Here is a 24,853-nt window from a genome sequence, read left to right on the forward strand (position 1 = left end):
AGCAAAGAGTGGTTTCTCACACTTATTCCACACATTTTCCTAACTTAGATGTGTTTTTTTAATTCCTATTTTCACATTTCTTTACATCCAGTTCATTTTGCCCCCCCATTTTGTTTCTGTCTGCCAGCTTTGAGAGCGATGCTGCCAGCGATGCCTCAGCCGCCGTCTCCACTCCAGCCTCCAAACCGACCAAAACAACCAAAGGCCGAGAAGTAAGTGATCCCTTTCTTTGTAAAAGAGGAGAGTGTGCACAGTCTATATTTGAGCTGGGCGCGATAATGGGAAGAAGCCGACCTGCAGGACGAGCACATTGAAGCTGCCCTGCGGCTCCTTTAAACATGCTGTTGCCTTCAAACTCCAGGTTGGCAGGGTGGGCCAAAAAAAGAAAGCCAGAATGGCACGGACCCGCTCCGACTTCCTCACCCGCGCCCCCATACGCTCAGTGGGGGGTGATTCAGACGAGGATGAGAATGAGACTGGTGGCTCCCCCAGCCCCCGTCATTACACCCTGCCCCTGACCAGTCAGAGCTCCACGGACACGGGTTTAGGAGAGTCCTGTTTCAGTGACTCGGACATGGTAACGGACGCCGAGGCAGCCGTGGCTTCTCTGCCACTTCTAACCCCCTCCTCAGAGGGCGAGCACAGACCTTAATCTCACCTCCTACTCAGATTTCTGGGTTCTGAAAAAGTTCTTGCAACAGCAGGAGACATTTCAAATATGTTCAAAGACAAACTGCATAAATAAATAAACACGAAATTCTCAAACGTTCGTTCCCAAGTTCTAGAAAAAAAGACATTTCTAAACCTCCCCGAGCAGACTAAACACAAGAAATCAGTAAATCTCTTGACCTTTTGAAATGTTTTCTCCTTCAGCAGTTTTTCCTAACACAACAGCTGTAGCTAAGACTTTTCTTGCCCCTTTTCCTCCCTAATCTTTTTGCATGTCACTTTTTAAAATTTCTACTCCTCTGAGACTGAATTAAGCTGTAGTCCTTAGATTCATGACTTTTTTTCCTGTCTTTGATCAGTTCTCATGGGAAGTACAATTGTTTCTTGTTGGGCAATGTGCTATTTTCCTGAAGGTTGACCAGTTTCGCAATAGTCTCAGCCTTCTGTGTGGTGCTGCCATCTACTGGCAACAAGGAGCACAACAGGCAGTACAGTATGCCATAAAAATGACTCTTCAGTGTTTAACACTTATCTAACCTGATGCCGTTTCAGCCTGTGAACTCCGAGGACCATAAGAAGAATCAGAAAGCTGCTTCATCAGTAGATTTAAGCAAAAGCGATTCACTCCGAAAGAACTCACAAGATGGAAGGTTTGTTTCTGGTTTGAGTTTTCATCTTTACTGTTTTTCCAGTTTCTGGCAAATATCTATAACTGTTACTTTAATCTGGGCTAGGGTTCGGGGTAAGATGCGTTTCTGGGGGAAGACCAAGTATGGAGAAAAGAAGACATCCAGAGAGAAGCTGATCTGTGGGGCTGATTCTCTGGACGGAGACTATGGAGACACCGGACCTTTGCTGGGAGAGGGTGTGTTGCCCCAAAACCAATAAAAGTCTGCTTTTAAAGAGCCACTTTCAAGAAACTAATGAACTCAACTTCCCATAGCAGGAGCAGGGCAGGAGAACATGTCACCACCCTGTAGTCCTGACCTGACCCTGGATCAAGGGTTCAAAGATATGAAGGAGAACAAAGAGCCGTCTCCCAAGGTGAAGCGGAGGCGCAGCGTGAAGATCAGCAGCGCCGCTCTGGAGCCAGCTCAGTGGCAGAACGACGCCCTGCAGATCCTCACCTGCACCAATGACTACAGGAGCATGAACGACTTCCTCATGAAGAAGGTGAGAAAGTCTGCTTCAACATTTTAAACTAACAGATAAAGAAAGTACAGCTTTGAGTTTGCTGCTCTCTTCGTTGATTTGCAGGCCTTTAAAAATGAAAATATGGCTCATTTATGCTAATGTTTAGCCTTCCTCCAGTTTGGTGATTTCAGTTATTTTTTGTTGTTTCTTTGTATAGATCAGTGATTTGGACACAGAGGATAGTAAAAACGACACCATGGTGGACGTGGTGTTTAAAAAGGCCTTGAAGGAATTCCGTCTCAATATCTTCAACTCTTACTCCACAGCGCTCGCGGTAAGGCTCGCTAACACGAAGCGCAAAGGTTTCTTTGACACTGTGGCCACAGGAGCCTGGTCAGCAGTACCCCCTCTGGGCCTAACCCCCCTTATGCCCCCCCCACAGATGGACGATGGTAAGAGCATCCGCTACAAAGACCTGTACGCCCTGTTTGAGCATATTTTGGAGAAGACCATGCGACAGGAGCAGAGGAATTGGAGGGAATCCCCCGTCACTGTGTGGGTCAACACCTTTAAAGTGTTCCTGGATGAGTTCATGATCGAGCACAAACCTCTGGACAGCTCGCTCAGCAAGGTGAAACTCTGAAGTTCAGAAGATAAAGATGGGAAATCTATGTCCCATTCATGATAACATATTTACATGTTTATCTGTTTTCATTAGCAGGTAGTGAAACCTGAAGTTAAAAAACGAAGGAAGAAGGACACTGATATTGTAAGTTATTCCTCCTGCACCTGTTTGCTGTTTGCAATCACAAGATAAGAACATGCCCAAGGATAAGAAACACAAATGTAAATGTGACCAGACACGTGCGGGTAAAAGGGAAATGACTGTTTGTGCTGCTCACTGCAGGTGGAGGAACACAACGGCCATATATTTAAATCCACGCAGTACAGCATCCCCACATACTGTGAATTCTGCTCATCGCTCATCTGGATGATGGACCGGGCCTGCGTTTGCAAACGTAAGTCAGGATGCCCACGACTGAGGGATTTAACCCCTTTCCTTGATCAGGAACTGTGACAAATATAGAGGAAGGGGAGGTTTGATGCCGTCACGCACACATGAGAAAGTAACACACAGCGCTGATCAATTAGCTTTTACCGTTAATTTCTCTTGGAGCTTCATTATTATGATCAGATGGTCCTTTTTAAAAAGTTAACCACAAACATCGGCTCCTGAACAAATTTAAATGTTGAAAATGCAGGATGGTGTTTTTCTTCCCTTAGATGTCTGAGGTCAGAACCAGGTGTTGAGATGTCTTATTCTTTACAGAACTCTCAAAAGGTGCGTGCCTGTCTTCCCCTGAAGGGTTAAGAGAGCTCCACGCAGAGTAAAAAACAAAGCTGTGGAGAAAAACACGACCAGCTTGATGTTTTGGAGGTTGTGGAACACCAGATTAGAGCACTCAGAACTCCAGCAAGCAGCTGACGTTCCACCATTAATCTTGTGGCTAACTAACCAGAACAATCCTAACCAGCAGTATTAGTGCAGGAACAGGAAATGAATTGAGCAAAAATAGACGCCTGCCGCACACAAATAAGGGTCAACTGAGCGTGCGTGCACACACAGACACACACTGTGTGTGTGAGCAGCGTCAGGCTGGTGTTGAGTGAGACAACCCTCCCTCAACCTAATCAGATTGTCTTCAACTGGATTCATGGGTTCTGCGGTTTTGTCTCCTCTCCACAGTTTGTCCTTTATTTTTCACACCAGATGTCGACCTGGTGTCCGTCCACGCCGTCTGCTCGGTTTCGATCTCTATTTCTAAATTCGGTGCCGTTTCTGATGAATGATGCGGAGACACTGCTTCTCGGTGGATAACGGAAATGACCTGTTTGATCTTTATCCAGTGTGCCGCTTCGCCTGCCACAGAAAGTGCTGCCAGAAGACCACCACCAAATGCAGTAAGAAGGTGAGTCTGACATGTCCCACTGCAGGTAATGTCCCGTGTTCAGTCCCTTTTCATGGATTTCTGCTGCCTACATTAGCAGACCAGTGCAGCTCAAGCTGAAGGAGACACATGAGATTAGATTATTGTGTTCCACACAGCATGTCTGATAGCATTATGTGTGTTTTTGAACAGTGTGATCCAGAGCTGTCCTCCAGACAGTTTGGAGTTGAGGTTTCCCGCCTGACTAATGACGAGAGAGCTGTGCCGCTGGTTGTGGAGAAGCTCATCAACTACATAGAGATGCACGGCCTCTACACGGAGGGAATCTACAGAAAATCTGGCTCCACCAACAAGATCAGAGAGCTCAAGCAGGGCCTCGACACAGGTGAGTAATGGGAAACCAGATGTGACAAACCTGCGCAGGAAATGTGATGGTTAAGTGTCTTCCAGATGTGGACAGCATGAACCTGGACGACTACAACATCCACGTCATCGGCAGCGTGTTTAAACAGTGGCTGAGAGACCTGCCGAACCCGCTGCTGACGTTTGAGCTGTACAAGGAGTTCATACGCGCCATGGGTAGGTGCTCGGTGCCGGACATCTGCCACCTTTTATGTCACCGCTAATTTTATTAAAGAAATAAGTGGCACATGGTGACACGTGTGAAAATGGCTCCCAGGTCTGCAGGATAAAAAGGAAATGATCAGAGGAGTGTATTCGGTGATTGACCAGCTGAGCAGAACTCACCTAAACACTCTGGAGCGCCTCATTTTTCATCTCGTCAGGTACAATTATCGCTTTAAAAAGAAAAAAAAGATGCTCAAATTCACCGACCCGGTTTTAACACTGACTTGGTGCTGCCAGGATCGCCTTGCAGGAGGAGACCAACCGTATGTCGGCCAACGCCTTGGCTATCGTTTTTGCGCCCTGCATCCTGCGCTGTCCAGACACCATCGATCCTCTGGAGAGCGTCCAGGACATCAGCAAGACCACAGCGTAAGACGTCGCTTGGACAGATTCTGAGGCTCTGACCTTAATGGTTTGCAAATTTGATGGTTTTTTGTCTTCATAGGTGCGTGGAGCTCATCATTTGTGAACAGATGAACAAGTACAGAATTCGATTAAAAGACATCAGCAGCCTGGAGTTTGCTGAGAATAAGGCCAAGTGCAGACTGACTTTTATTCGACGGTCAATGGTGAGTTTAAGTCATGTATTATGAAATACAGCCTCACAGCAGCCATCATTCAGAGTTTTAAACCTCTTCAAATGTGGGCATTAATCACCGATTAAAGAGCAGCTCTGTTAGAACTTATAGTCACTTGATGCAAATGAGAAGTTTACATATATATATATTAACATCCTTGATTCTTCTCTTTGCTCCTTGCTTACTGCCCTAAGCAGCTAAATGTGGTTACAAAGGTAATGTTTGTGCTGTATATGAGTGTAACATGATAAGAGTTTAATTAGGCATCAGTTTAACATTTACATGAGTGAGAAAACATCCGCTCTTGTTGTGTCTCTCAGGGAAAAGGCCACTTACAGCGACTAAGCTACAACACGGCTTCACCTCCAGTTAGTCCGCGGCTTCCGTCCGTGGCCGACGTCGTCATCGAGGAAAACAGGGACGAAGACAGAGCTGAGTCGTTAAACGAAATCTCCGAGCATCAGCAGGCGGCTATGCAGCAGGAAGAGAGGGTACTGACGGAGCAAATCGAGAGCCTGCAGAAAGAGAAGTAAACGCCGCAGATGATCAGATGACACGAAAGTGGAAACATTACATGGTTTAACCTGGATTTGCATCTGCAGAGAGGAGTTGACTTTTGAGATGCTGACTCTGGAGGCACGAGCATCAGATGACGAGACTCTGGAGTCGGAGGCCTCTGTCGGTACCGCTGACAGCTCTGAAAACCTCAACATGGACTCTGAGGGGACCACTTCAGATTTCTCTGGTGGGTCATGTAGTTTGACATTACATTGCTTGTCTGAGATCAAAATTCCACTGTTAATCATAAACCCAATATTCAGTATACTCTGGCTCGATATAACATTAATCTAGAAAAGTTACTCACCCCAGACCTTCTGTTGCAGAGCGCAGTCCAATGTTGACGTCCCCCCTCCCTCTGAGATCTGAGTGGAAAAGCCCGCGGCGTGGTGCTCTGCGTCGACAGCCTGACTCCCTGGACTCTGTGGACTCATGCTCCAGTGTTTCGTCCTATTCTTCCTCATCACACTTCCACCCGTCATCCTCTTCCTCCTCTGCCACTACCAGGCGCTTTCGCTTCCACACCAGATCTCCCACAGCGGGCTCGGGTGTAGCACAGACCACTAACACGCCCCGTTTTGGGAGCCAGGAGAGCAGCCCGACAGGAGATCATGAGGGCAGGCTGGACGAAAGGCCCATGTTTACAAGCCGAGGCACCTTCAGTCCGGAGAAGAGCAAGCAGAAACTTAAAGGGGGCAAACATGCAACGTTGAGGCACTCCAGAGACAGTGATGGCCATAGAAGGGACCCTCCAGATATCCCACAGCAGCTGGTATTGTATGGCAGTAATGAATTCATGGTATGAAGGACCCTGCTTGAGCAAAGCACTCCTCAGTATGAGACTCTCCATTTTTCAAAGCACTCCTGCTTCTAGTTGCATTCAAGAAAAACCTGTCCACTATTGCCATGTATCGTACGATGTGTTCCTACCCAGTAGAGGGGGAACGTTGGGCAGAGGGGCAGGAAACACTGGGCGGACACCTCTTGTGTGGACTAGACTGCCACCAAATGACTTAAACAGTGCCTTGGCAGCTCTTAACCAGAGGGTCCAGGCTTCCCGGGAGGGCGGACAAAAGGGAACGTTGGAATAATTGTCAGGGAAGCTGGGCAAACGAAGCAGTAAACAAGAAGAAATCTGACATCAGGTGGAAAAGAGTTCAAAGCTCACCTGTTACTAGCTGCTTTTTGAGTTTACAGTTCATAACAAATCAGTGTAAGCAGATGTTGCTGATTACTTTATTTAATAAATTTTAATGTCACAGAAACTCTTTATAGCATATAATATACAGGTATAAATACTGTACAAAGCCGGAACACCAGCGTGTGCTGGGTAGTTGAAGTCATGTAAACCTATTTATCTTTTTTTTTTTTTTTTTTTTTTTGAGAATCTTGGCCAGAGATGTATGGATTTGGGCAGTGGCTTGTGTGTGTGTTTGTGTGTGCGTGTGTGAGAAGGACAACAAAACCACTTAAGGTGTTTTAAGTTTTGTGCTGCTTTTTTTTCTCCCCATGAGGGAGATACTGCCATCAAAGGGACCAAGATCAGCTGGTGTGGATTCCAACCCAGGAGATCCCAGCTCTGTAATGAATGTCAGACGTGTGTGTGGAATATTTGTATTTTCTGCTAACAGCCATACAGCTATTATAAAGAACAGCACAGGTCAAATGTACAGCAGAGCGGCGAATGTCTGTCCTGTTCCTGAACTCCCCATCTCCTGTCTAAAAACTGTTCAACAGCTACCAAACAAGGACATAAACAGTGTTATTTGTCTTTATTAAAGTCAAATATACAACATGTTCCCGTGATGGGTCAAAGTTGCAGATTTTTCATCCAGTGGTCAATTCCTCCTGCCGAGTGATTAATGTTAACATCAGGGATGGACGGGGAGCCCTCCCCTCTGATTAAATATGATCTTGCTTACTCTGAGTGCATTTATTTGTCTTCCAGATGAAATTTGACTCGTGGATCTATACAACTAATTTACGCACTGTAATGGGGAAACTATCTGCTTCACCCATGAAATGTTTGACTAGAGGAGGAGGATTTCTGTGATCCAGAGGGGTCTGGCCTCCTTATTGTAAGAGGAAAATGCCCCATTCTCAATTCACATTACAAAAAAATAAGTAGCTTCGTCCCAGGACATGTGGAAATAGTTAGGGAACACATGGAATGCTTTAAAATGGCCAATAAATGGCATAATAAGCAGAAAAGTTTATTTAATCACATGCTTAGTCATGAAACAAAAATAAGGCCATGTGGTTTAAGCTGTGGCTGACCTTGATAAAAGAAATGTTTCAAAAAAATGTAGCTGAAATTTGAGCACAAACATTTTGCTCCAGTGGCATCTGAGACAATTCCCATCTTAATACATAAACACAATAAAATTGTTTTCGTTTGGCAAACTCATACTGCCAAGGCATGCAAAAATCTAATTTAATGCTTATTGGCGTTTTACTTAAATATATTTTTTAACAGTTATTAATTGAACGTCTTTATATATTTGCAATGCGGTACATTAGTGGTAAAATTATAGCTGTTTTGAAGCTCCGCGAGGACCAATCGACGTCACGACATTCGCATAATTAATTAGCGGTGCCTCAAGGGCAAGGACGGCCCTCGAGGATAGCTCCGCCCACCGGAGCGCGCATGCGCAGTTGCTGTGTGTCGCCGCAGCCGCCCGGGAGACGACAGAGCTGTGGTCTTGTTTACTCCAAAGGCGATAAACTTTGAACCCGAGCTATGTCCGGATATGACAGCAACCCTTTCGCCGATCCAGTGGACGTTAATCCCTTCCAGGTGAGGCTGACGCGTGGGCTCACTGCTTCTGGTCCTAGTTTTAAGTGACTTTTATCTGGCACAGTGGCGACTGGGAGAGATAATGCACCAAGAACCTGTTTGGTTGGTCTCTGGGTTTGGCCTAAAATATTTCCTGGGTTGGAATCGTCCCTGGGAATAAATATGACATGTTCTTGACCGCTTTGGTTCTAAGTAGAAGTGCGGGCTCTGTCAACTCACCTGCGCAGGTAAGCAGGGCTACGAGCAGGTGCTTGCTGGGAATTATTCACCTGCGCTGTCTCCTGCGCTCAGACCCGCCATTGATGGAATCAATAGTGACCATTTGTTTCGGAATTTAATCACTGAAAAGGTCCTTAAATTGAGTTTATTGTTACTTCCAAGTGATGTCGACAATACATTTATTAGAATAACGAATGAAATCAGACACTTGGAGCACAGTTCTGGTCTAAATGGCCAACCTCGACTCGGGTAAAACCATCTCAATAACCACCATTTTTGTGTTTCAGGATGACTCCATCACAAAAGCGACAAGCGGCAGCGCTGGGAACATTGGGGAGTTTAACCCATTTACTGGCACTGAAATGGTTGGGTGCTTCTTTTTTATTAATATATTTTTTTTTACTATTATGTAAATGGGGGCTCTGTTAAAATGGGTGTGGATTTGTTTGACAGGGACGGACCGTCCCCATCTCTGCTGCCTCATCCGAGCCTGCCATCCTGCACACCTCTGTGGAGCAGAACCCACAGGTGAGTCGAAACACGTTTTTTTTTCTCCTATCACAGACACGAACTGAATAAAAATATTGATCATAAATATTTGATCTGGGATTTATGCATATTTGACTCCTCATCTATTGTACTTGAACCCTTAATTCCGGTCTTATTTTGAGATGCCTTTGCTTTTGATTTGCTGACACTTTCCTCTTTCTTCATTGGCTAAAGTGGTTTTACTGTGACGGCAGACTGGGAAAACCCGAACTTCGTTTTGAACATGGCTGAGGAGAATGTTCTTGTTCTCTTGCAGGCCTCTGCAGCTGCTGGGCAGGCCAACTTGATCAGACAGCAGGAAGAGCTGGAGCGGAAGGCGGCTGAGCTGGAGAGGAAGGAGCAGGAGATGCAGAACAGGAGCAGAGCATCCAACACTGGCGGTGAGCTCCTGCACGAGGGTATGCGAGCAATGCGCCCTCACGTTGGTAATTCGAGTGTTGTGTGCCTTCAGTTAAGGAAAACAACTGGCCGCCTCTACCGAACTTCTCCCCCGTGAAGCCGTGCTTCTACCAGGACTTTGAGGAGGAGATCCCAGAGGAGTACCGCAGGATATGCAGGAGGATGTATTACCTCTGGATGTGTACGTACCAACTCCATGGACAATGCAGTCAATGTTTCGGTGTCAAATTGATCGGCGTCCGTCTCTCCAGTCCACAGCGCCACGCTGTTTCTCAACGTGTTGGCCTGCCTGGCGTATTTCACTGCGGATGCTGCATATGCGGTTGACTTTGGTCTGTCTATCCTCTGGTTCATCCTCTTCACACCGGTTTCCTTTGTCTGCTGGTACAGGCCTGTCTACAAGGCCTTCAGGTACACTACTAGCTAAGCAGGACACGTGAAGACACAAGGAGATGAATAGGCTAGTGTTTTACATGCTAAATGCTAATATCTCATCCTTTTGTGTGTTTTTCCTCCTCAGGTCTGACAGCTCCTTCAGCTTCTTCTTCTTCTTCTTCGTCTTTTTCTTCCAAGTGGTGGTTTACATCATCCAGGCCATCGGGATCCCCCGCTGGGGCAACAGGTGAGTGGATACACCTTCACCTGGCCAGTCCCCTGCATGTGAGGTGAAGGTGGTGAACGGTCATGGAACAGTGGTTCAGTGCTAACGGCGTCTCTCTGTCTTCATCCATCTGTGTGCTCTCGCTCCTCAGTAGGTTTACCGTAAATGTGCATGGGGGTCAGTGGGTTTCTTCCTTCATTCCTTTGTGTTTCTTCTCGCCACGTCTCTTCTTCTCCTCTCTGGTCATCTCTGACAGGCTGCTGCTCTCCTAACTTGTTTGGGTTGCTGCATTGTAAGTGCAGGACTTTCAGTTTCTTTTCAACGTGCGGTGATGGAACAGATGTCAGAATTTCCCATCATTCACTGCTCTAGACCTTGTTAAGGGTAAATTTCTGAAATTCCTCTCGAACCCTATGTGAATCTGTGCTGCGGAGTCTGAGTCCCTGTGCAGAAACGGTCACACCACGTTTGTTTGTCTCTTGTGGACAGCGGGTGGATCGCCTCCATCAGCGTGCTCCGGTCAAACCTGCCCGTGGCCGTGGTTATGATGGTGGTCGCTGGTTTCTTCACAGTGAATGCTGTCTTGGCAATCATTCTTCTGAAAATGGTAGGTTCATAAGGGAAATATTTGTCAGATTTACCATCCGGCTCAACTGTGAAAAAATTAAGCATCAGTCAGCAGGTTAATCTTTGATTCAGGTTCACAGGAGCTGATTTATAAACCTGCCTCTGCCCTAATGGCTGTCCCTTTGCCTCTAAGGTCCACTCTAAGTACAGGAGGACCGGTGCCAGCTTCTCCAAGGCCCAGCAGGAGTTCTCCCAGGAGGTCATGACCAACCGAGCCGTCCAGACCGTTGCTGCAGATGCCGCCTCCTCTGCTGCTCAGGGCGTCTTTGGCAGGAGTCGGGAAAATTAGACCGTCTCCTGCACCTACACCACCTCAGGCTGGTCTCAGGTCTGACCAACATTCATCAGCATCGTTAGACTTGCAAAAATGATGATAATAATAATAACTTGCAGCATCCTGTTATTTAACACTGGAAATGATGCAGCTCTGCACAGATTTGGGTTTCTTTATTTAATTCTGTGCAACAAATGCGGATGTTGAGTATTACTGAATGTGACTATTACTGACTTCTAAACAGTCCCCCACTGGAATGTCTGGTCATCCAAATAAATGTACTGTTTATTATATTTGCTCGCAGATGCTCCGATTGATTAGTTACATCCTGTGTGTTACACTACTGAACGTGGGTCATTAAATTTAAACTTCTGTATAAAACTGTAAGATAAACTGATGATAAATGAAGGTGACTGGATTAGATTTTTGTTGTTATCGCCGTTGTTATAAGCTTATGGACTTAGATGCAGTGATGGGAAATGAAAATGGGCGTTAAGCACGATGGCATGTGTTTTTAGTATGATTAAACTAATAGGTGGGGGTCAAGGTCTCTGATGTAAAATTACTGCTATAGCGAAGGATTGAGTAGTATTTAGTCAAATGAGCACAGAGAACAATTGTTAAACAATAATTTTACCTGAATGTTGCTGTTACATGATAATTATTGACACTTTCCTGCTGTGAATATTTGTGAGGTTTAAGACTAAATCATGTTGAGGAGGGACATCGGTGCCTCTGATGGTCTGATATTGTCTTGTCTTTGGCCATGATGTGTTGGCACGTTGTACGTATCCATGCATATTTAAAGCCTCTAGGGATGTTTGGATGCTTGAAAGCTGTTCTTTCTTCACCCTCATAAACACTTTTTTGCTCTTCTTAAAATCTGACCCATATATTATTTCTGCTTGGAATTCTCAACATCAAACCTGAATGTGTGGAAAATGTTCTAATCAACTCTCAACCCCAATGATGAGCTGCCCCGGGTGCTGGCTGAGGGTACTGGCATCCATTCCTGATGCTGCTGCTTCATTTTACATGCATCATGAACTGGTGCTGCCGTTGCATCAGTGGGCGCCCGGGGCAACAGATCCTGCTTCATCACTGGTCCAGGCCAAGAAAAAGAAGGAAAATAATGGAATCTTGACAAACTAGCTCCCCATAAAAGTAATTACATTTAGAGAGTCAATTTATCATCCAATAATCAATCTGTTTAAAAAATACAGCTATGAAGAACATAAAAAAGGAAGTATTAATAGCTTTTGAGTGATTGTGGTCTGTTCTTAGTGGTTGTGTCACTGCCTGTGTGAGTCAATGTTAACTTTATAATATGATTTACAGAGCTTGTTAAAATAAATGTAGGTGTTCTCGCCATTAAGTTTTTATTCAAAAATGTCTAAAAGCCAATTTATTCTGTGGATTTAAGCTGCGTGATTGCGCAGCCCTCTTGTATCCATGGCAACAGCTTCTGTGCTCAAACCAAGATGGCGGAGGAGGAGAAATCCGCGGTGGTGAGAGCAACACTTACGCTTGTTATGGTTATTCTAGTAACAACCGCGAGGGTGGGTGGACACGGGAGGGAAGACAGCTAAACAACTAGTTAAAGTGTTAAAGTGTCGCTGTCCTACAACTCGTTTTCTTTAGTTAGCTGACAGGTTAGCAGCTCCTGAGTCGAAGCTAAGTTGATTAGCCAGAGTGGCTCCTGTCCTGCCTTTAAGCTCCTGGCTCAGCTCTAATCACGGGAGCTGCGGTTCGACAGACAGAACCTTAGTAACCGGTTAACGACCGTCCGCACGGTTCAGTTCGGCCATTTGGGTTGAGGTTCGGAGTCCTGGTTAACTGTCCCACCCTGTCGATGTCGGCGCCACCACATTTATCCCAACGTCTCCGTGAGACTTCATAAATCTGAGTTGTTGAAACATCGCTGTTGTTGTCCACTAACTACTGTTGACCATTTACCGACTTTGGTGTGGGTTGGTCACATTAGTTAGGACATAAATGCAACCTGCCTTCAATAGTCATTTAAACTTTACTGGCCCCGTTTGCTAACAAAAACCGAAACATCTCCAGAGTTTAAAACTTTTAGTAAACTAGCATATGTAGCACACAGCCACAAAGACATTTGGTAAACTTAAACCATTTAAACCATCTTAAAACGTTTGTGTTCTTTTTCTTCCTTTTTTTAAACATTTTAGCTCCCAGCTGCAACTGAGACAAAGAAACGCCGAGCTCCTAAAGGTACCGTCTGACAACACATGCAAGTCTTTTGCAACACATTTTTGTGACACATTTTCACAGTTTATGAATAAATATTACTCAAGCTCCTGCAAGACTTGGTTCCCGGAGGAGAAGGTGCGTGAGCGGTCCTGTAGGGGGCGCTGTCGGCCTCCTCTCCGCCTCTACAGTCAAACTCACCTATGACGTCTTTTTATTTCGGTTTTAATGTGATAAAAGTTTGGATTCGCCGGAGTAAATGTCATAATGTTGATGTAGTCACTAAACAGTCGAGCTGGGGGTTGTTTTTTTACACGTTGGCTAATGTCATTTCAAACAGACCTTATTATTATCTAAAAGTCATGTCATTAGTTCAACAGCTTGTTAAATATTATATTATTGATATTGAGCAATTCTAACAATTATCAAGGGTTAATAAAATGCAGAGCGCAGTATTAATGCAACCTATACAGTAGGCTTGATAAATAATAAGAATATAAACTATAAATTGATTACTCTTTTCAGAACAATTGGGAAAATTCAATAATGGCCTCTTTTATGTAGCATGTTGCCTCCTTTAGAATTCTAACTCTGAGTGGATTAATGGTGTAAATAAAAGGAGTCTTATAGATACAAAAATGACTTGTGGTTCATTGAATAGAGGCTATAAATTAAAATCTTAGGTTAGTATGTTAATGCTTCACCCATTTGTAGTAGCATCATGACTGTGCTCTTATGCTCCTAATGTTCCTTCTGTGGTTGATTGTGAAAGGTACATACAGATGCCATTTTCTGGGGACCATTCAGACACGGAGGACAATGAAATGATGTTATGTGAAGAACTCACCTCGTTATGAAACAGTTTCCAGTAAAGTTACTATTTAATCATTGATTTACTGATTGATTGGAGCTATTTGCTAATGTGGTTACATCGCTGATTTTAAAAATATGGGAGATCTCTGAAGAAAGAGAACGTGCAGTTGAATATCAAAGCACAAGATGAGAGTCGGGGGATTTTTTTAGAGTTACTTGTGGCAAAACTTCCAAAATAATTTTCAACCTATTTCCTATTACATTCTCCACATGTGTCTTTTGATCTCAGCATGCCTTTCCCCCGCTCTTATCCCCTTTTAACAGATGGTTGAAGCACATGGAAATCTGTCTTAGCCTTAGCCAGATCAAATGTAACAATGAAAAAAAAATCCCCCAATTTTTTGGGATGAAGACTTTCTGGGGACTATATTTAGAGATCTCCCGCTGTGATCATCTTCTTTGCTCCCCTCTACCGTTCTTTCACACAGTAATTGCAGGGATACATGTCAGGCATCTTTTCCATTCCCCCCCTCACTAAATATGCCCCACTTTGTGCATGTGAAGACTGGAGCACTGCAGGGCCACAAGCTGAAACCCGGAGACAAGAATATTACTGCTGTCTCAGCAGGAAGAAAGCGGATTAGGATGCTACAAATAGGGCCATTCAGAATCTTGACGGGGCAAACGCATGAAAGCCACGCAGCTTCACTCTCAGCGACGGAGAGGATTGCTCTGAAGTAGCTGGATGAGGCCCAGTTCTAGCGGCACATCGCGCCGCTGCCTCAAGTGTTGACGGCTAGAGACAGAAGAGTAACGCATGCACACTGTATTTTTACACAAGGCTTTCATTAATGATATCTCCCAAAATGTCAGCAGCCAGCTCAAAGCGTGGAACTTCATTCCCCATCGCCAGTGATTCTTTTTTTAGCCTCAGAGGAAGGGAGTAGGTGCAAGATAACAGGATTACTAGAATCAAACTCATTTGAATTGGAGTTACATATTTTTTTGGAATGAAATTTAGCGCTTAGCCAGGGCGAAGACAGGGAGCATTGTGGAGTTCTCCAGGTTACCTAACCCTGTCGAAATCTGCGTTTGCCGCTCATACCTGCTCATTTATCCCGTTATTTGTTATCAAAAACCTCTCCCTTCTATCGCAAGCAGTTACTCTATGAGAGACACGGTTGCCTTGGCAACAGAAGACCATCTTGATACAGTAAAAGCACGACAAAAAGATTGTTGTATTTTTATTTTTCAAAACTTCCCTTCCAGGTGACATTTACAGCCTGGGAGAGGGATGATTATATTCCAGCTCAGGGTTTTAGTTGAGCATCTGCGTTGACTGTGGGATCAAAGGTTTGACAAGTATAATGCACTTGGGATTATATGTATGGAAACTGAGCATTCAGATAGTCTGAGAAACTTGTGTGCCAATCTAAATGTATAGGATTAACTGTGCAGTGTTGCTTACAGCTGTCAGATTAGACTTGGTATTCTCTGCAAAAGCAACACTTATTGTATTGTATTAATCATTCTGGTGTTGCTTCAACGGGACCTGAACAAGTCTCATCACGTCACTTTATTTTCAGCTCCAGAGCTTCCAATAGTGGAAAGGAGGAACTGGCTAATCCACCAGCACTATGTCCGCAAGGACTACGATACCTGTAAGGTAAAGTTACTCCCTCCTCTTTATTTAACCCCTCGTTGACCTGGTTCTGATCTGCTCCGAAATTCATAAGAAGCTAATGGAAGCTGAGGTGTGCTGGGCTCTATATGACACCCTGCTTCATAGTGGCCTAATGAACTGCATCCACCCATGTAGTCTCACATAAAACAGATCTTTAAATAGATCTGCCTCCTCAGACTGTTTGTGGATTCATTAGTACCGGTGCATCCTCAGCCAGCCTGATAACCAGGCTCATGGCTCTGAATCTGCCGATTCAAGCAGCCTTTTTAGTCTCACTTTTATCCTCTCTATTTTTCACCTGTCCCGTAATACGTCAAGAATGGAACGGCTTTTTTCAAATGGGACTTCAGAACCATCTCTTAGCAGGAAAATGTTAAATAAAAATTGATTACCGGTATTTAAATTCAAGACCAATTTCATTAGCTTTGTTAGTGTTTTCACTTCTGCAATCAAGGTTTTGTGTGGTTATTTTTCTCAAAATCATCCGATTTGGACGGAGTTAACTCAGCCCATCAAGTATTTTACTTGTTCTCAACTCAAATGAAGGTTTTTGGACCCGTTATTTTATCTAGAACACTTGCGTACACTCAGTTTCCTTTACTTAACCAGTTTAGAAGAGCTTGAGAAAGAGATGCTTGAGATGCTTATTTGTAAATAATAAAACTGTCCTTATCTCCTCGACCACGTAGATGATCATTAAAGAACAACTGCAGGAGACCACTGGAATGTGTGAATATGCCATATATGTACAAGGTAAGCCACATTTTGAGTCAAACCTTTCCCCTATGAAGCATGGAACATGTATGAACTTCATTAAAAGTTGTCTAAAATCAAAGCGTCTTTGCAGAATTCAACCCACTTCTTTCTCATTACATAATTTAGTTCCCCTCACTGGACCCCCTGCTGTGCCTTTGATTTTAATATGCTCTTGTTACATCCGGAGATAAGTGTGGCTTTTTGTATTCTAAACTCTCGCCACAGCACTAATCTTGCGTCTCGAGGGCAAGATCCAAGAGTCCCTGGAGCTGTTTCAGAGCTGTGCCATCCTTAATCCCAGCAGCTCTGATAATCTCAAGCAAGTGGCCAGATCACTGTGAGTCGCGGCCCCTGAGCCTGATGGGAATCTACCCTCTTCCATTAAGTCATAAGACAGATGGAGAAGAGAAATATAGAATCAGACTGCATGATAGTGATGACTAGAACATTCTTTAATGCTGTAGGGAACAATTAATCCACTCCTAGTGACTGTTGCAGCACAGTGGGAGTGTAAGGCTATCGATTCAGAGTGCACTGTTTGAGATGGATTGTTTTAGTTTAGCATCTGCGTTGACTGTGGGATCAAAGGTTTGACAAGTATAATGCACTTGGGATTTATGTAGTATGGAAACTGAGCATTCAGATAGTCTGAGAAACTTGTGTGCCAATCTAAATGTATAGGATTAACTGTGCAGTGTTGCTTACAGCTGTCAGATTAGACTTGGTATTCTCTGCAAAAGCAACACTTATTGTATTGTATTAATCATTCTGGTGTTGCTTCAACGGGACCTGAACAAGTCTCATCACGTCACTTTATTTTCAGCTCCAGAGCTTCCAATAGTGGAAAGGAGGAACTGGCTAATCCACCAGCACTATGTCCGCAAGGACTACGATACCTGTAAGGTAAAGTTACTCCCTCCTCTTTATTTAACCCCTCGTTGACCTGGTTCTGATCTGCTCCGAAATTCATAAGAAGCTAATGGAAGCTGAGGTGTGCTGGGCTCTATATGACACCCTGCTTCATAGTGGCCTAATGAACTGCATCCACCCATGTAGTCTCACATAAAACAGATCTTTAAATAGATCTGCCTCCTCAGACTGTTTGTGGATTCATTAGTACCGGTGCATCCTCAGCCAGCCTGATAACCAGGCTCATGGCTCTGAATCTGCCGATTCAAGCAGCCTTTTTAGTCTTACTTTTATCCTCTCTATTTTTCACCTGTCCCGTAATACGTCAAGAATGGAACGCTTTTTTCAAGGGACTTCAGAACCATCTCTTAGCAGAAAATGTTAAATAAAATTGATTACCGGTATTTAAATTCAAGACCAATTTCATTAGCTTTGTTAGTGTTTTCACTTCTGCAATCAAGGTTTTGTGTGGTTATTTTTCTCAAAATCATCCGATTTGGACGGAGTTAACTCAGCCCATCAAGTATTTTACTTGTTCTCAACTCAAATGAAGGTTTTTGGACCCGTTATTTTATCTAGAACACTTGCGTACACTCAGTTTCCTTTACTTAACCTGTTTAGAAGAGCTTGAGAAAGAGATGCTTGAGATGCTTATTTGTAAATAATAAAACTGTCCTTATCTCCTCGACCACGTAGATGATCATTAAAGAACAACTGCAGGAGACCACTGGAATGTGTGAATATGCCATATATGTACAAGGTAAGCCACATTTTGAGTCAAACCTTTCCCCTATGAAGCATGGAACATGTATGAACTTCATTAAAAGTTGTCTGAAATCAAAGCGTCTTTGCAGAATTCAACCCACTTCTTTCTCAATACATAATTTAGTTCCCCTCACTGGACCCCCTGCTGTGCCTTTGATTTTAATATGCTCTTGTTACATCCGGAGATAAGTGTGGCTTTTTGTATTCTAAACTCTCGCCACAGCACTAATCTTGCGTCTCGAGGGCAAGATCCAAGAGTCCCTGGAGCTGTTTCAGAGCTGTGCCATCCTTAATCCCAGCAGCTCTGATAATCTCAAGCAAGTGGCCAGATCACTGTGAGTCGCGGCCCCTGAGCCTGATGGGAATCTACCCTCTTCCATTAAGTCATAAGACAGATGGAGAAGAGAAATATAGAATCAGACTGCATGATAGTGATGACTAGAACATTCTTTAATGCTGTAGGGAACAATTAATCCACTCCTAGTGACTGTTGCAGCACAGTGGGAGTGTAAGGCTATCGATTCAGAGTGCACTGTTTGAGATGGATTGTTTTAGTTTATTCTCTCTATAGATTTCTCCTGGGCAAGCACAAAGCAGCTATTGAATTCTATCATGAAGCAGCAAGAGTCACCGACAAAGACTGGGTAAAGAAAACACTCCCGCACCAAGGTTTTGCTTAGTTTCCACGTTATTAAAGTTGTTCAGTTAGCAAGGAGACATTCAGGGCCTCCTGCCTGACGCGGGACTTTTACACTGGCACCGCAGTAGCAGGTTTCATACAGGCAAACCATCCTGTCACGAACCACCGACAGTAATGATACACAGAACTAAACTTTAGATTTTCTGTCCACCAGGAGATCAGCCATAATCTGGGTTTGTGTTATTTCTTCATCAAAGACTTGAAAAATGTGAGTACGCTGGATTGTTTCACTATGAACTCATTAGCTCGTTTCACTCTAAGATCTTCTTTTTTGTTTTGCTGTCAGGCTGAAGAACATCTCAACAGAGCCCTTCAGATAAACAAACACGACAAGACTTTCATGATGCTGGGGAAGGTCCATTTGCTGGCTGGAGACACAGACAAGGCCATCGACGTCTATAAGCGAGCAGTGGAGTGAGTCAGGTTTAACAGGGGACAGTGCTAAAAAGCATTTTTAATTTGAAAACAGTGGCACGCTCCTCATTACGCTCAGTCTGTTCTCAGTCCCTGTGGTGCTTCTCTGTGTTTTGGCGGTAAAAATCTCCATTTTTCACATCTAAATTTCCATGTGTGAACTGAAATCTGCGAATCATCGCTGCCTTAGTGAGACACTTCCTGAGGAGACGTTCTCCAGTATTAAAAACAGTCAGTGAGATGTGCCGTTTCTGAGGAGACTGGCTGATTTAAATGGGTTTCCTGTTGATTTGCCTGCTGATTTTCTGTCTTCGTAGCTCAGTGTGAAAAGCAGGCTTTTTTATTTTTGTATTTTCTTCAGTCTTCCGTTTTGGCTCGTTTCAACTTGCTCACATTGTCAGTTCACTCTGAACTTACTTCAGTTCTACTTTCATCCTCATGTTGAGTGTTTAATCATTAGGATGTGGTGTAAATACCAAAATGAGGCCGCTGTCTGCAGTATAATGGCTGCAAATGTGGCTGTCTCCTGTCGGTTCAATGAATTAATCAAGTGCCCCAATACTGGTTTAGCCTCTAATGAGATATACCACTGTGAATCTTAGTTTAATGCAGATCTGCTTTTCTCCACCATCTTGTTCTTAGAGACCCCCCCACGTGCCCCACCCGCAGGTTATAATTAAGATCTCACAATTATGCTGAATCAAACCCTGATTGAATAATCATCAGTTCTCCAGAATATAAATCATGTTTGCTGAGAGTCATTGCACAAATTAAGTGTAATTACAGGCATGGATAAAGTAGCATTTTTCATGTGGCTCTTCCCTTTTCAGATTCTCTCCAGAGAATACTGAAGTCTTGACAACACTCGGCCTGCTGTATTTACAGGTATTGACTTGGAAACTAGTGTAAATCTAATTATGTGGATGCAAGAACAAACCCTAGAGAAGTTACCTGGAGGTGTGAGTAACTAATCACCAGTGTTTGTGTCATTTCTGTTCATCTGGCCAGCTTGGAAAGTACCAAAAAGCTTTTGAGCACCTTGGAAACGCCCTGACATTTGACCCCAGCAACTATAAGGTATGTCGATCCACCTCAGTGTAATCTTTTATTATGAATTCTTTAAAGCCATTCAGTGAAAATAAAGGCTCATTTTCTGTCAGGCTCAGTCCATTTAATAGTCACGTGCATCTCTTCTCATCACTGTTTCATTCGCAGGCCATCCTGGCTGCAGGCAGCATGATGCAGACCCACGGGGATTTCGATGTGGCCATGAACAAGTACCGCGTGGCGGCCTGCGTGGTGCCCGAGAGCCCTCCTCTCTGGAACAACATTGGAATGTGTTTCTTTGGGAAAAAGAAATATGTTGCTGTGAGTAACACAGCCCTTTTTCTAAAGTGCAAGTTATACTGTTGTGCAATCATATTTTCACTTCTCCCATATTGTTTTTTAGCACTTTAAGCCCTCCTGAACTTTATAAATAAGTTCAGCTCTTGCTGAGTTGGTCCATGCTTCTCCATGGAATCATATATTATTAAGTTTTCCACCTCACGGTGCTCTCAGCCTTTGACTTCTCCATCTTCCTTCATCCCACAGGCCTTCAGCTGTCTGAAAAGAGCTCACTACTTGTCTCCTTTTGACTGGAAAGTCTTGTACAACCTGGGTCTGGTCCACCTGACCATGCAGCAGTACGCCTCCGCCTTCCACTTCCTCAGCGCAGCCATCAACCTGAACCCACGAATGGGAGAGCTCTACATGTTACTGGCAGGTGCAGATTCAGGCTGAAGCTGAGCTCATTATTGCCTGTGAATTCAACGGTGTAAACGACAAACCTCTGTCCTTCTTAATAGTGGCTCTGACCAACTTAGAAGATGTGGAGAACGCCACCAAAGCGTATGAACAAGCTGTGACGATGGATGAGTGAGTCCATTTTACATGGTTGCCCTCAAATGTGGAGTTTCTCACCCTGGGAGTGTCGCTGATTAGCTCCATATTCTCATGTGTTCCAGTTCCAACCCTCTGGTCAACCTGAACTTTGCCATCTTCCTCTATAATCATGGCGAAAAGGAGGAAGCGCTGGCTCAGTACCAGGAGATGGAGAGGAAAGTCAACTTACTGCGAGACAGCAACAGCAACTTTGAGTTTGACGCTGAGGTTTTTATCCTCCTTGATATGTAAAACTGAAAGCATCCGTTTGTGTTTGTATGATCTCCTTCACTGGTCTCCACTCAGCTAATTGACATGGCTCAGAAGATGGGAGGAGCCCTGCAGGTGACGGACAGTCTGGTGTGGACAAAACCAGACAAGGACTCCAAATCAAAGTCAACCTCTTCAGTGGCCTCTAAAGGTCCCAGTGCTCCCCTTGGTACCAATCAGGCTCTGGGTCAGGCCATGTCTTCTGCTGCAAGCTACAACAAAAACATCACACTACCGGCAGGTAAAAAAACAAAGACAGATGGGGGAAAAAATCCAAGACGGTCCTGGAATTCAAGGACGCTGCAGCTTCCATCATTAAAACACGATGTGAGGCAGAATAGTGCATCCATGACAGACGTCAGCATCATTACGCAGCTCACGCCGTTAGAATCAGACTCAGATTCCACACGTCTCCAGACCAGAGACGCAATTTCAGGGTTTGTGCCATGAACCAGCTGTAACCTTGTAGGTATTCAAACTCAGACACTAATTACAGGAATGTTTTACTCCAGAAACTCGATTTCTTGTTGGAAAAATCCTCCCAACCCCCACGGATGTGATTCCTAATCAAGGAGACTGATATTTTCAGGAAGAATGTAAATTACAGCAGTAAAAAACATCCCTGTAAACCCTCCGTCTGTGGAGGGTGTAAACGAGCTCATCCTCGGCTGCCAACGATTTTGACTCCTTCTCAGGGATCGAACCCCAGCCAGCAGCTTAATTCATGTCAGTCAGACGTTTCTGCGAGCGACCCCGGGGTGACGCTGTGGGTTCTTTTATTTTCAGGAGTTTCAGAAGGCTCCTCCCTGCCCCTGGAGCCCGAAGGCGATGTGGAGAAAGCACCGAGTCCACCTACAGAACCTCCAGGCTCCCCAGAACCTGCTGAGTCAGCCAAACCCCGAACGTCAAAGAAAAAGTCCAAGATGGAGGCGTGAAGCCGTTGTCATGGTTTCGTGCTGCAGGCGGAAATGAAGCTTCTTCACCAGCGGCTGAGAGGTCCAATTTTCTCGTTGTTGAAACAAATAACCGTGGCTCAGTCTGTTCCCATACTATTTATCTATTGTACACTTACATTTTGTAAATCTGTAAATGTGTCAGGTGTGCAAAAGCATCAAGGCATATTTATTAGACATAGTTCCATGTGGTGGAGCGAGTATTTTAACGAGAAAGTGACTCCTGGAAGCAGACAGAGGTTTTTAAATAGCTGCTTGTGTGAAAGAGCTCGTTTCAAGGTTTTTTATAAGTGACTTGTGTTTGTATAGATGTATGTATATAACATTAAACAGCAGAGTGAATAGAAACGAGCGATGCTTTCTGCTGCCTGTGTCTAAGTGTTCCTGGTAATTAGCAGCAAAGCTCCGTAATTAAACCCAAGTCTTTCTGCTCTGTGATACGGATGAGAAGGAGCTGCGGATGACGGAGGTGGATGGAAGCAGCAGGTGATGCTTCTCCCCGTGTTTCTCTGATGGACGAGGCCATCTTCACCTGCAGACCCTCGTTTTCCAGTTGTTTTTTCTTCCATTAGGTCCCAGTTAAAGCGTGCACGCCTGGACTGCCTCTGGTTGCAGCTTTTATGGGGGGGTTGATGGCCTGTAAATTACTGCTCCTGCTACAGTTGTTTCTCTGTGCAGCTGTGGAAGATTTAGTTTTTTCTTTCCATTTCTCCTGTTTGTAACGATTCAAATCTCCTGCCTGGGTATCTTTCATTAAATGTCCTCCGGCTCCAGGCAAATAGTAGGTAAACAGGTTTTTATAAAACAAAAAAATTCTGGTTCTGATTCAACCTGAGCTGATAGTTTTTTCCCCGATAATGAAAACAGGGTTGTGAAATAAGCAGATTTTCCCTCTAAATGAATGTTTTCTTGGCTTGTTTTTCTAACAGCTGCAGCTGTCATTAGTCGGAATTGCAGCCGAGCTGCCAAATTCCTCCCAGCAGGCAAACTGGAGTCGGTTTCACTGCAGCATAGATCTGATGGATGTCTTGGACAGAATTGAGACACCTTTTATTGTCTCTGCCCGGCTGCCAGTTCGTGTTTTACATTGGGTGAAGTCGTGGATGGACGTGTTGGAGACGGTGTCTGTGTGTGGGTATTCCAGAGGCCCCGTTGCTCCACAGAACCACAGAACTACTGTAATTTATTCAGCAGCTCTTCATGCAGACTCTGACCTGTGTCTGGCCCCTCTAAACGCTCCCCCAGACAATAATTAAGTCTCAAGTATCGAGCTCATATTAGTCTCCTGGCCTCGTATTTTTCTGCTCGGTTACCTCATTTATCCATCATCAGCCCACAATCTTCACCATCAAACTCAAGTCGATGTAAAGGTACATTTTATAACACCTGTTAATACCATTTATTTTTTCCATTCCAGTTATTTTTTATCTTTATTTGCATGTATATTATACTACAAGTAATCCTAACGGAATGCTGGCACTAAATGTTAGAAAGTTCAGGTTTAATTGATCCAATTGTCTGGTAACAACATTTTTATTCACAATATCAACACATTGACTCCGTATATGAGGAACAAAATACCTTTTTGACCACTGAAGTTGCATTAAAAGCAATTTTTAATTATTCTACAAGGTTGTCGTTAAAGTGTAATCAGGTCTGAATGTTTGAACTCAACCATCAACTATTTCAAACACTCGTCACAGTAAAAAACGATAAAAACAAATGAACAACAAACTCTTTTCCCTTTCAGGTAGCATATTTATCAGGCTTTTGTTTTCAGAAAATACTTTAAATTATTGACAGATGAAACCTTGTTTGTTGAACTCACTCGTTAATTAGCGAGGTGTTAGCGTTACCTTGAGGCGGTGAGTTTAAAGTACACCGTAGGCAGTTTATGCTTTTTGTTTGGCTTTTTGACTTTAATTCTACCAGGTAAAGTAAAAACATTTAGAGCAGCAGAGTTAGTGGGGTGAGCGCTGGCGTTTGTATTTGCCCTGCATGAGCGTCGTCTAATGTGGAGCTGGATCTGTGCATGGAGCTCCTCCCTCTTTATTAAAAGCTGAGTTTGGTGTTGCTCATATTGATCCTGGGGGTTAGGAGTGACGCTGGAAGATGTGCCAGATGAAGGTGACAGCTGGGGATGACAAATGTGAAGATGGATGCTGACAGCCCCCCCTCCATGGAAGCATCTGCGATGTCTCACTCGCTTTTCAGGAGGATTATTTATTCTCTAGACCAAGAAATTGCAGAAATTACCTCACGCAGGCATAACAACAACAAACAAATAATTGCTCCGCTTATGTTCGTGGCATTTAAACGAATCTGACTGCGGCTATTTCGAAAACACATTTTCCTGTATAACATTCGGCTTTTCTGATTAATGGTAGATAAATTTTACTCCGGCAGACTGAAATGCCTTTGATGAAACGCTGCAGGAACATTTTGTTTAAACATTAAGCTCATGTTGCAGAGTA

At 44.1% G+C, this 24,853-nt stretch overlaps 3 protein-coding genes across 7 annotated transcripts in view; all 3 read left to right on the forward strand.

Annotated features, from left to right (window-relative positions):
* myo9aa (myosin IXAa) overlaps nt 1–7,436 on the forward strand; it is a 56,834-nt gene extending 49,398 nt beyond the window's left edge. Inside the window, 19 exon segments of the mRNA XM_057013055.1 lie at nt 128–212; nt 362–577; nt 1,222–1,319; nt 1,404–1,534; nt 1,616–1,842; nt 2,021–2,137; nt 2,246–2,434; nt 2,522–2,572; nt 2,711–2,822; nt 3,712–3,773; nt 3,945–4,137; nt 4,203–4,331; nt 4,432–4,537; nt 4,617–4,748; nt 4,825–4,948; nt 5,155–5,172; nt 5,278–5,486; nt 5,560–5,702; nt 5,842–7,436. Coding sequence (XP_056869035.1) covers nt 128–212; nt 362–577; nt 1,222–1,319; nt 1,404–1,534; nt 1,616–1,842; nt 2,021–2,137; nt 2,246–2,434; nt 2,522–2,572; nt 2,711–2,822; nt 3,712–3,773; nt 3,945–4,137; nt 4,203–4,331; nt 4,432–4,537; nt 4,617–4,748; nt 4,825–4,948; nt 5,155–5,172; nt 5,278–5,486; nt 5,560–5,702; nt 5,842–6,320 — 2,821 coding nt within the window. The 3' untranslated portion in view covers nt 6,321–7,436.
* Nucleotides 7,437–8,153: 717 nt separating this feature from the next.
* scamp2l (secretory carrier membrane protein 2, like) lies at nt 8,154–11,863 on the forward strand. 2 transcript variants are annotated; one of them, XR_008946853.1, is made up of 10 exons: nt 8,154–8,312; nt 8,819–8,896; nt 8,985–9,059; nt 9,337–9,460; nt 9,532–9,660; nt 9,731–9,890; nt 10,000–10,101; nt 10,232–10,464; nt 10,570–10,687; nt 10,841–10,863. XR_008946853.1 is itself a non-coding variant. In XM_057013110.1 (9 exons), exons 1-9 carry the CDS (start codon nt 8,256–8,258, stop codon nt 10,994–10,996), a joined length of 999 nt encoding a protein of 332 aa, XP_056869090.1. In that variant the 5' UTR covers nt 8,154–8,255; the 3' UTR covers nt 10,997–11,863. The 2 variants fall into 2 exon arrangements, 1 of the variants encoding a protein (XP_056869090.1); XM_057013110.1 differs by lacking the exon at nt 10,232–10,464 and having other exon boundaries at nt 10,841–11,863.
* A 570-nt stretch (nt 11,864–12,433) lies between these two features.
* On the forward strand, nt 12,434–22,730 carry bbs4 (Bardet-Biedl syndrome 4). 4 transcript variants are annotated; one of them, XM_057013097.1, is made up of 16 exons: nt 12,434–12,489; nt 13,174–13,216; nt 15,592–15,671; nt 16,379–16,442; nt 16,671–16,782; nt 18,691–18,763; nt 18,974–19,027; nt 19,106–19,233; nt 20,064–20,118; nt 20,242–20,310; nt 20,449–20,601; nt 20,827–20,998; nt 21,081–21,150; nt 21,240–21,384; nt 21,463–21,667; nt 22,213–22,730. In XM_057013097.1, the coding sequence occupies exons 1-16, from the start codon at nt 12,463–12,465 to the stop codon at nt 22,359–22,361; spliced, it is 1,599 nt and encodes a 532-aa protein (XP_056869077.1). In that variant the 5' UTR covers nt 12,434–12,462; the 3' UTR covers nt 22,362–22,730. The 4 variants fall into 4 exon arrangements, with proteins under 4 accessions (XP_056869077.1, XP_056869058.1, XP_056869047.1 ...); XM_057013087.1 differs by lacking the exons at nt 12,434–12,489; nt 13,174–13,216; nt 15,592–15,671; nt 16,379–16,442; nt 16,671–16,782 and adding exons at nt 17,091–17,343; nt 18,051–18,114; nt 18,343–18,454; XM_057013078.1 differs by lacking the exons at nt 12,434–12,489; nt 13,174–13,216; nt 15,592–15,671; nt 16,379–16,442; nt 16,671–16,782 and adding exons at nt 17,078–17,348; nt 18,051–18,114; nt 18,343–18,454 and having other exon boundaries at nt 18,974–19,233.
* The last annotated feature ends 2,123 nt before the right edge of the window (nt 22,731–24,853 follow it).

Source organism: Takifugu flavidus, chromosome 2 (assembly GCF_003711565.1).
Source record: "Takifugu flavidus isolate HTHZ2018 chromosome 2, ASM371156v2, whole genome shotgun sequence".
Taxonomy (NCBI): Eukaryota; Metazoa; Chordata; class Actinopteri; order Tetraodontiformes; family Tetraodontidae; genus Takifugu; species Takifugu flavidus.

What these genes read in the sequence shown, in the direction of transcription:
- scamp2l (XM_057013110.1), top strand. Translation starts at nt 8,256, where the DNA reads ATGTCCGGATATGACAGCAACCCTTTCGCCGATCCAGTGGACGTTAAT. An exon ending in CAGAGCATCCAACACTGGCG is followed by an intron (nt 9,461 to 9,531) that starts GTGAGCTCCTGC and finishes GTGTGCCTTCAG; the next exon opens with TTAAGGAAAACAACTGGCCG. An exon ending in GATGTATTACCTCTGGATGT is followed by an intron (nt 9,661 to 9,730) that starts GTACGTACCAAC and finishes CCGTCTCTCCAG; the next exon opens with TCCACAGCGCCACGCTGTTT.
- bbs4 (XM_057013097.1), top strand. Translation starts at nt 12,463, where the DNA reads ATGGCGGAGGAGGAGAAATCCGCGGTG. An exon ending in ATATGCCATATATGTACAAG is followed by an intron (nt 16,443 to 16,670) that starts GTAAGCCACATT and finishes CTCTCGCCACAG; the next exon opens with CACTAATCTTGCGTCTCGAG. An exon ending in GCTCTACATGTTACTGGCAG is followed by an intron (nt 20,999 to 21,080) that starts GTGCAGATTCAG and finishes CCTTCTTAATAG; the next exon opens with TGGCTCTGACCAACTTAGAA.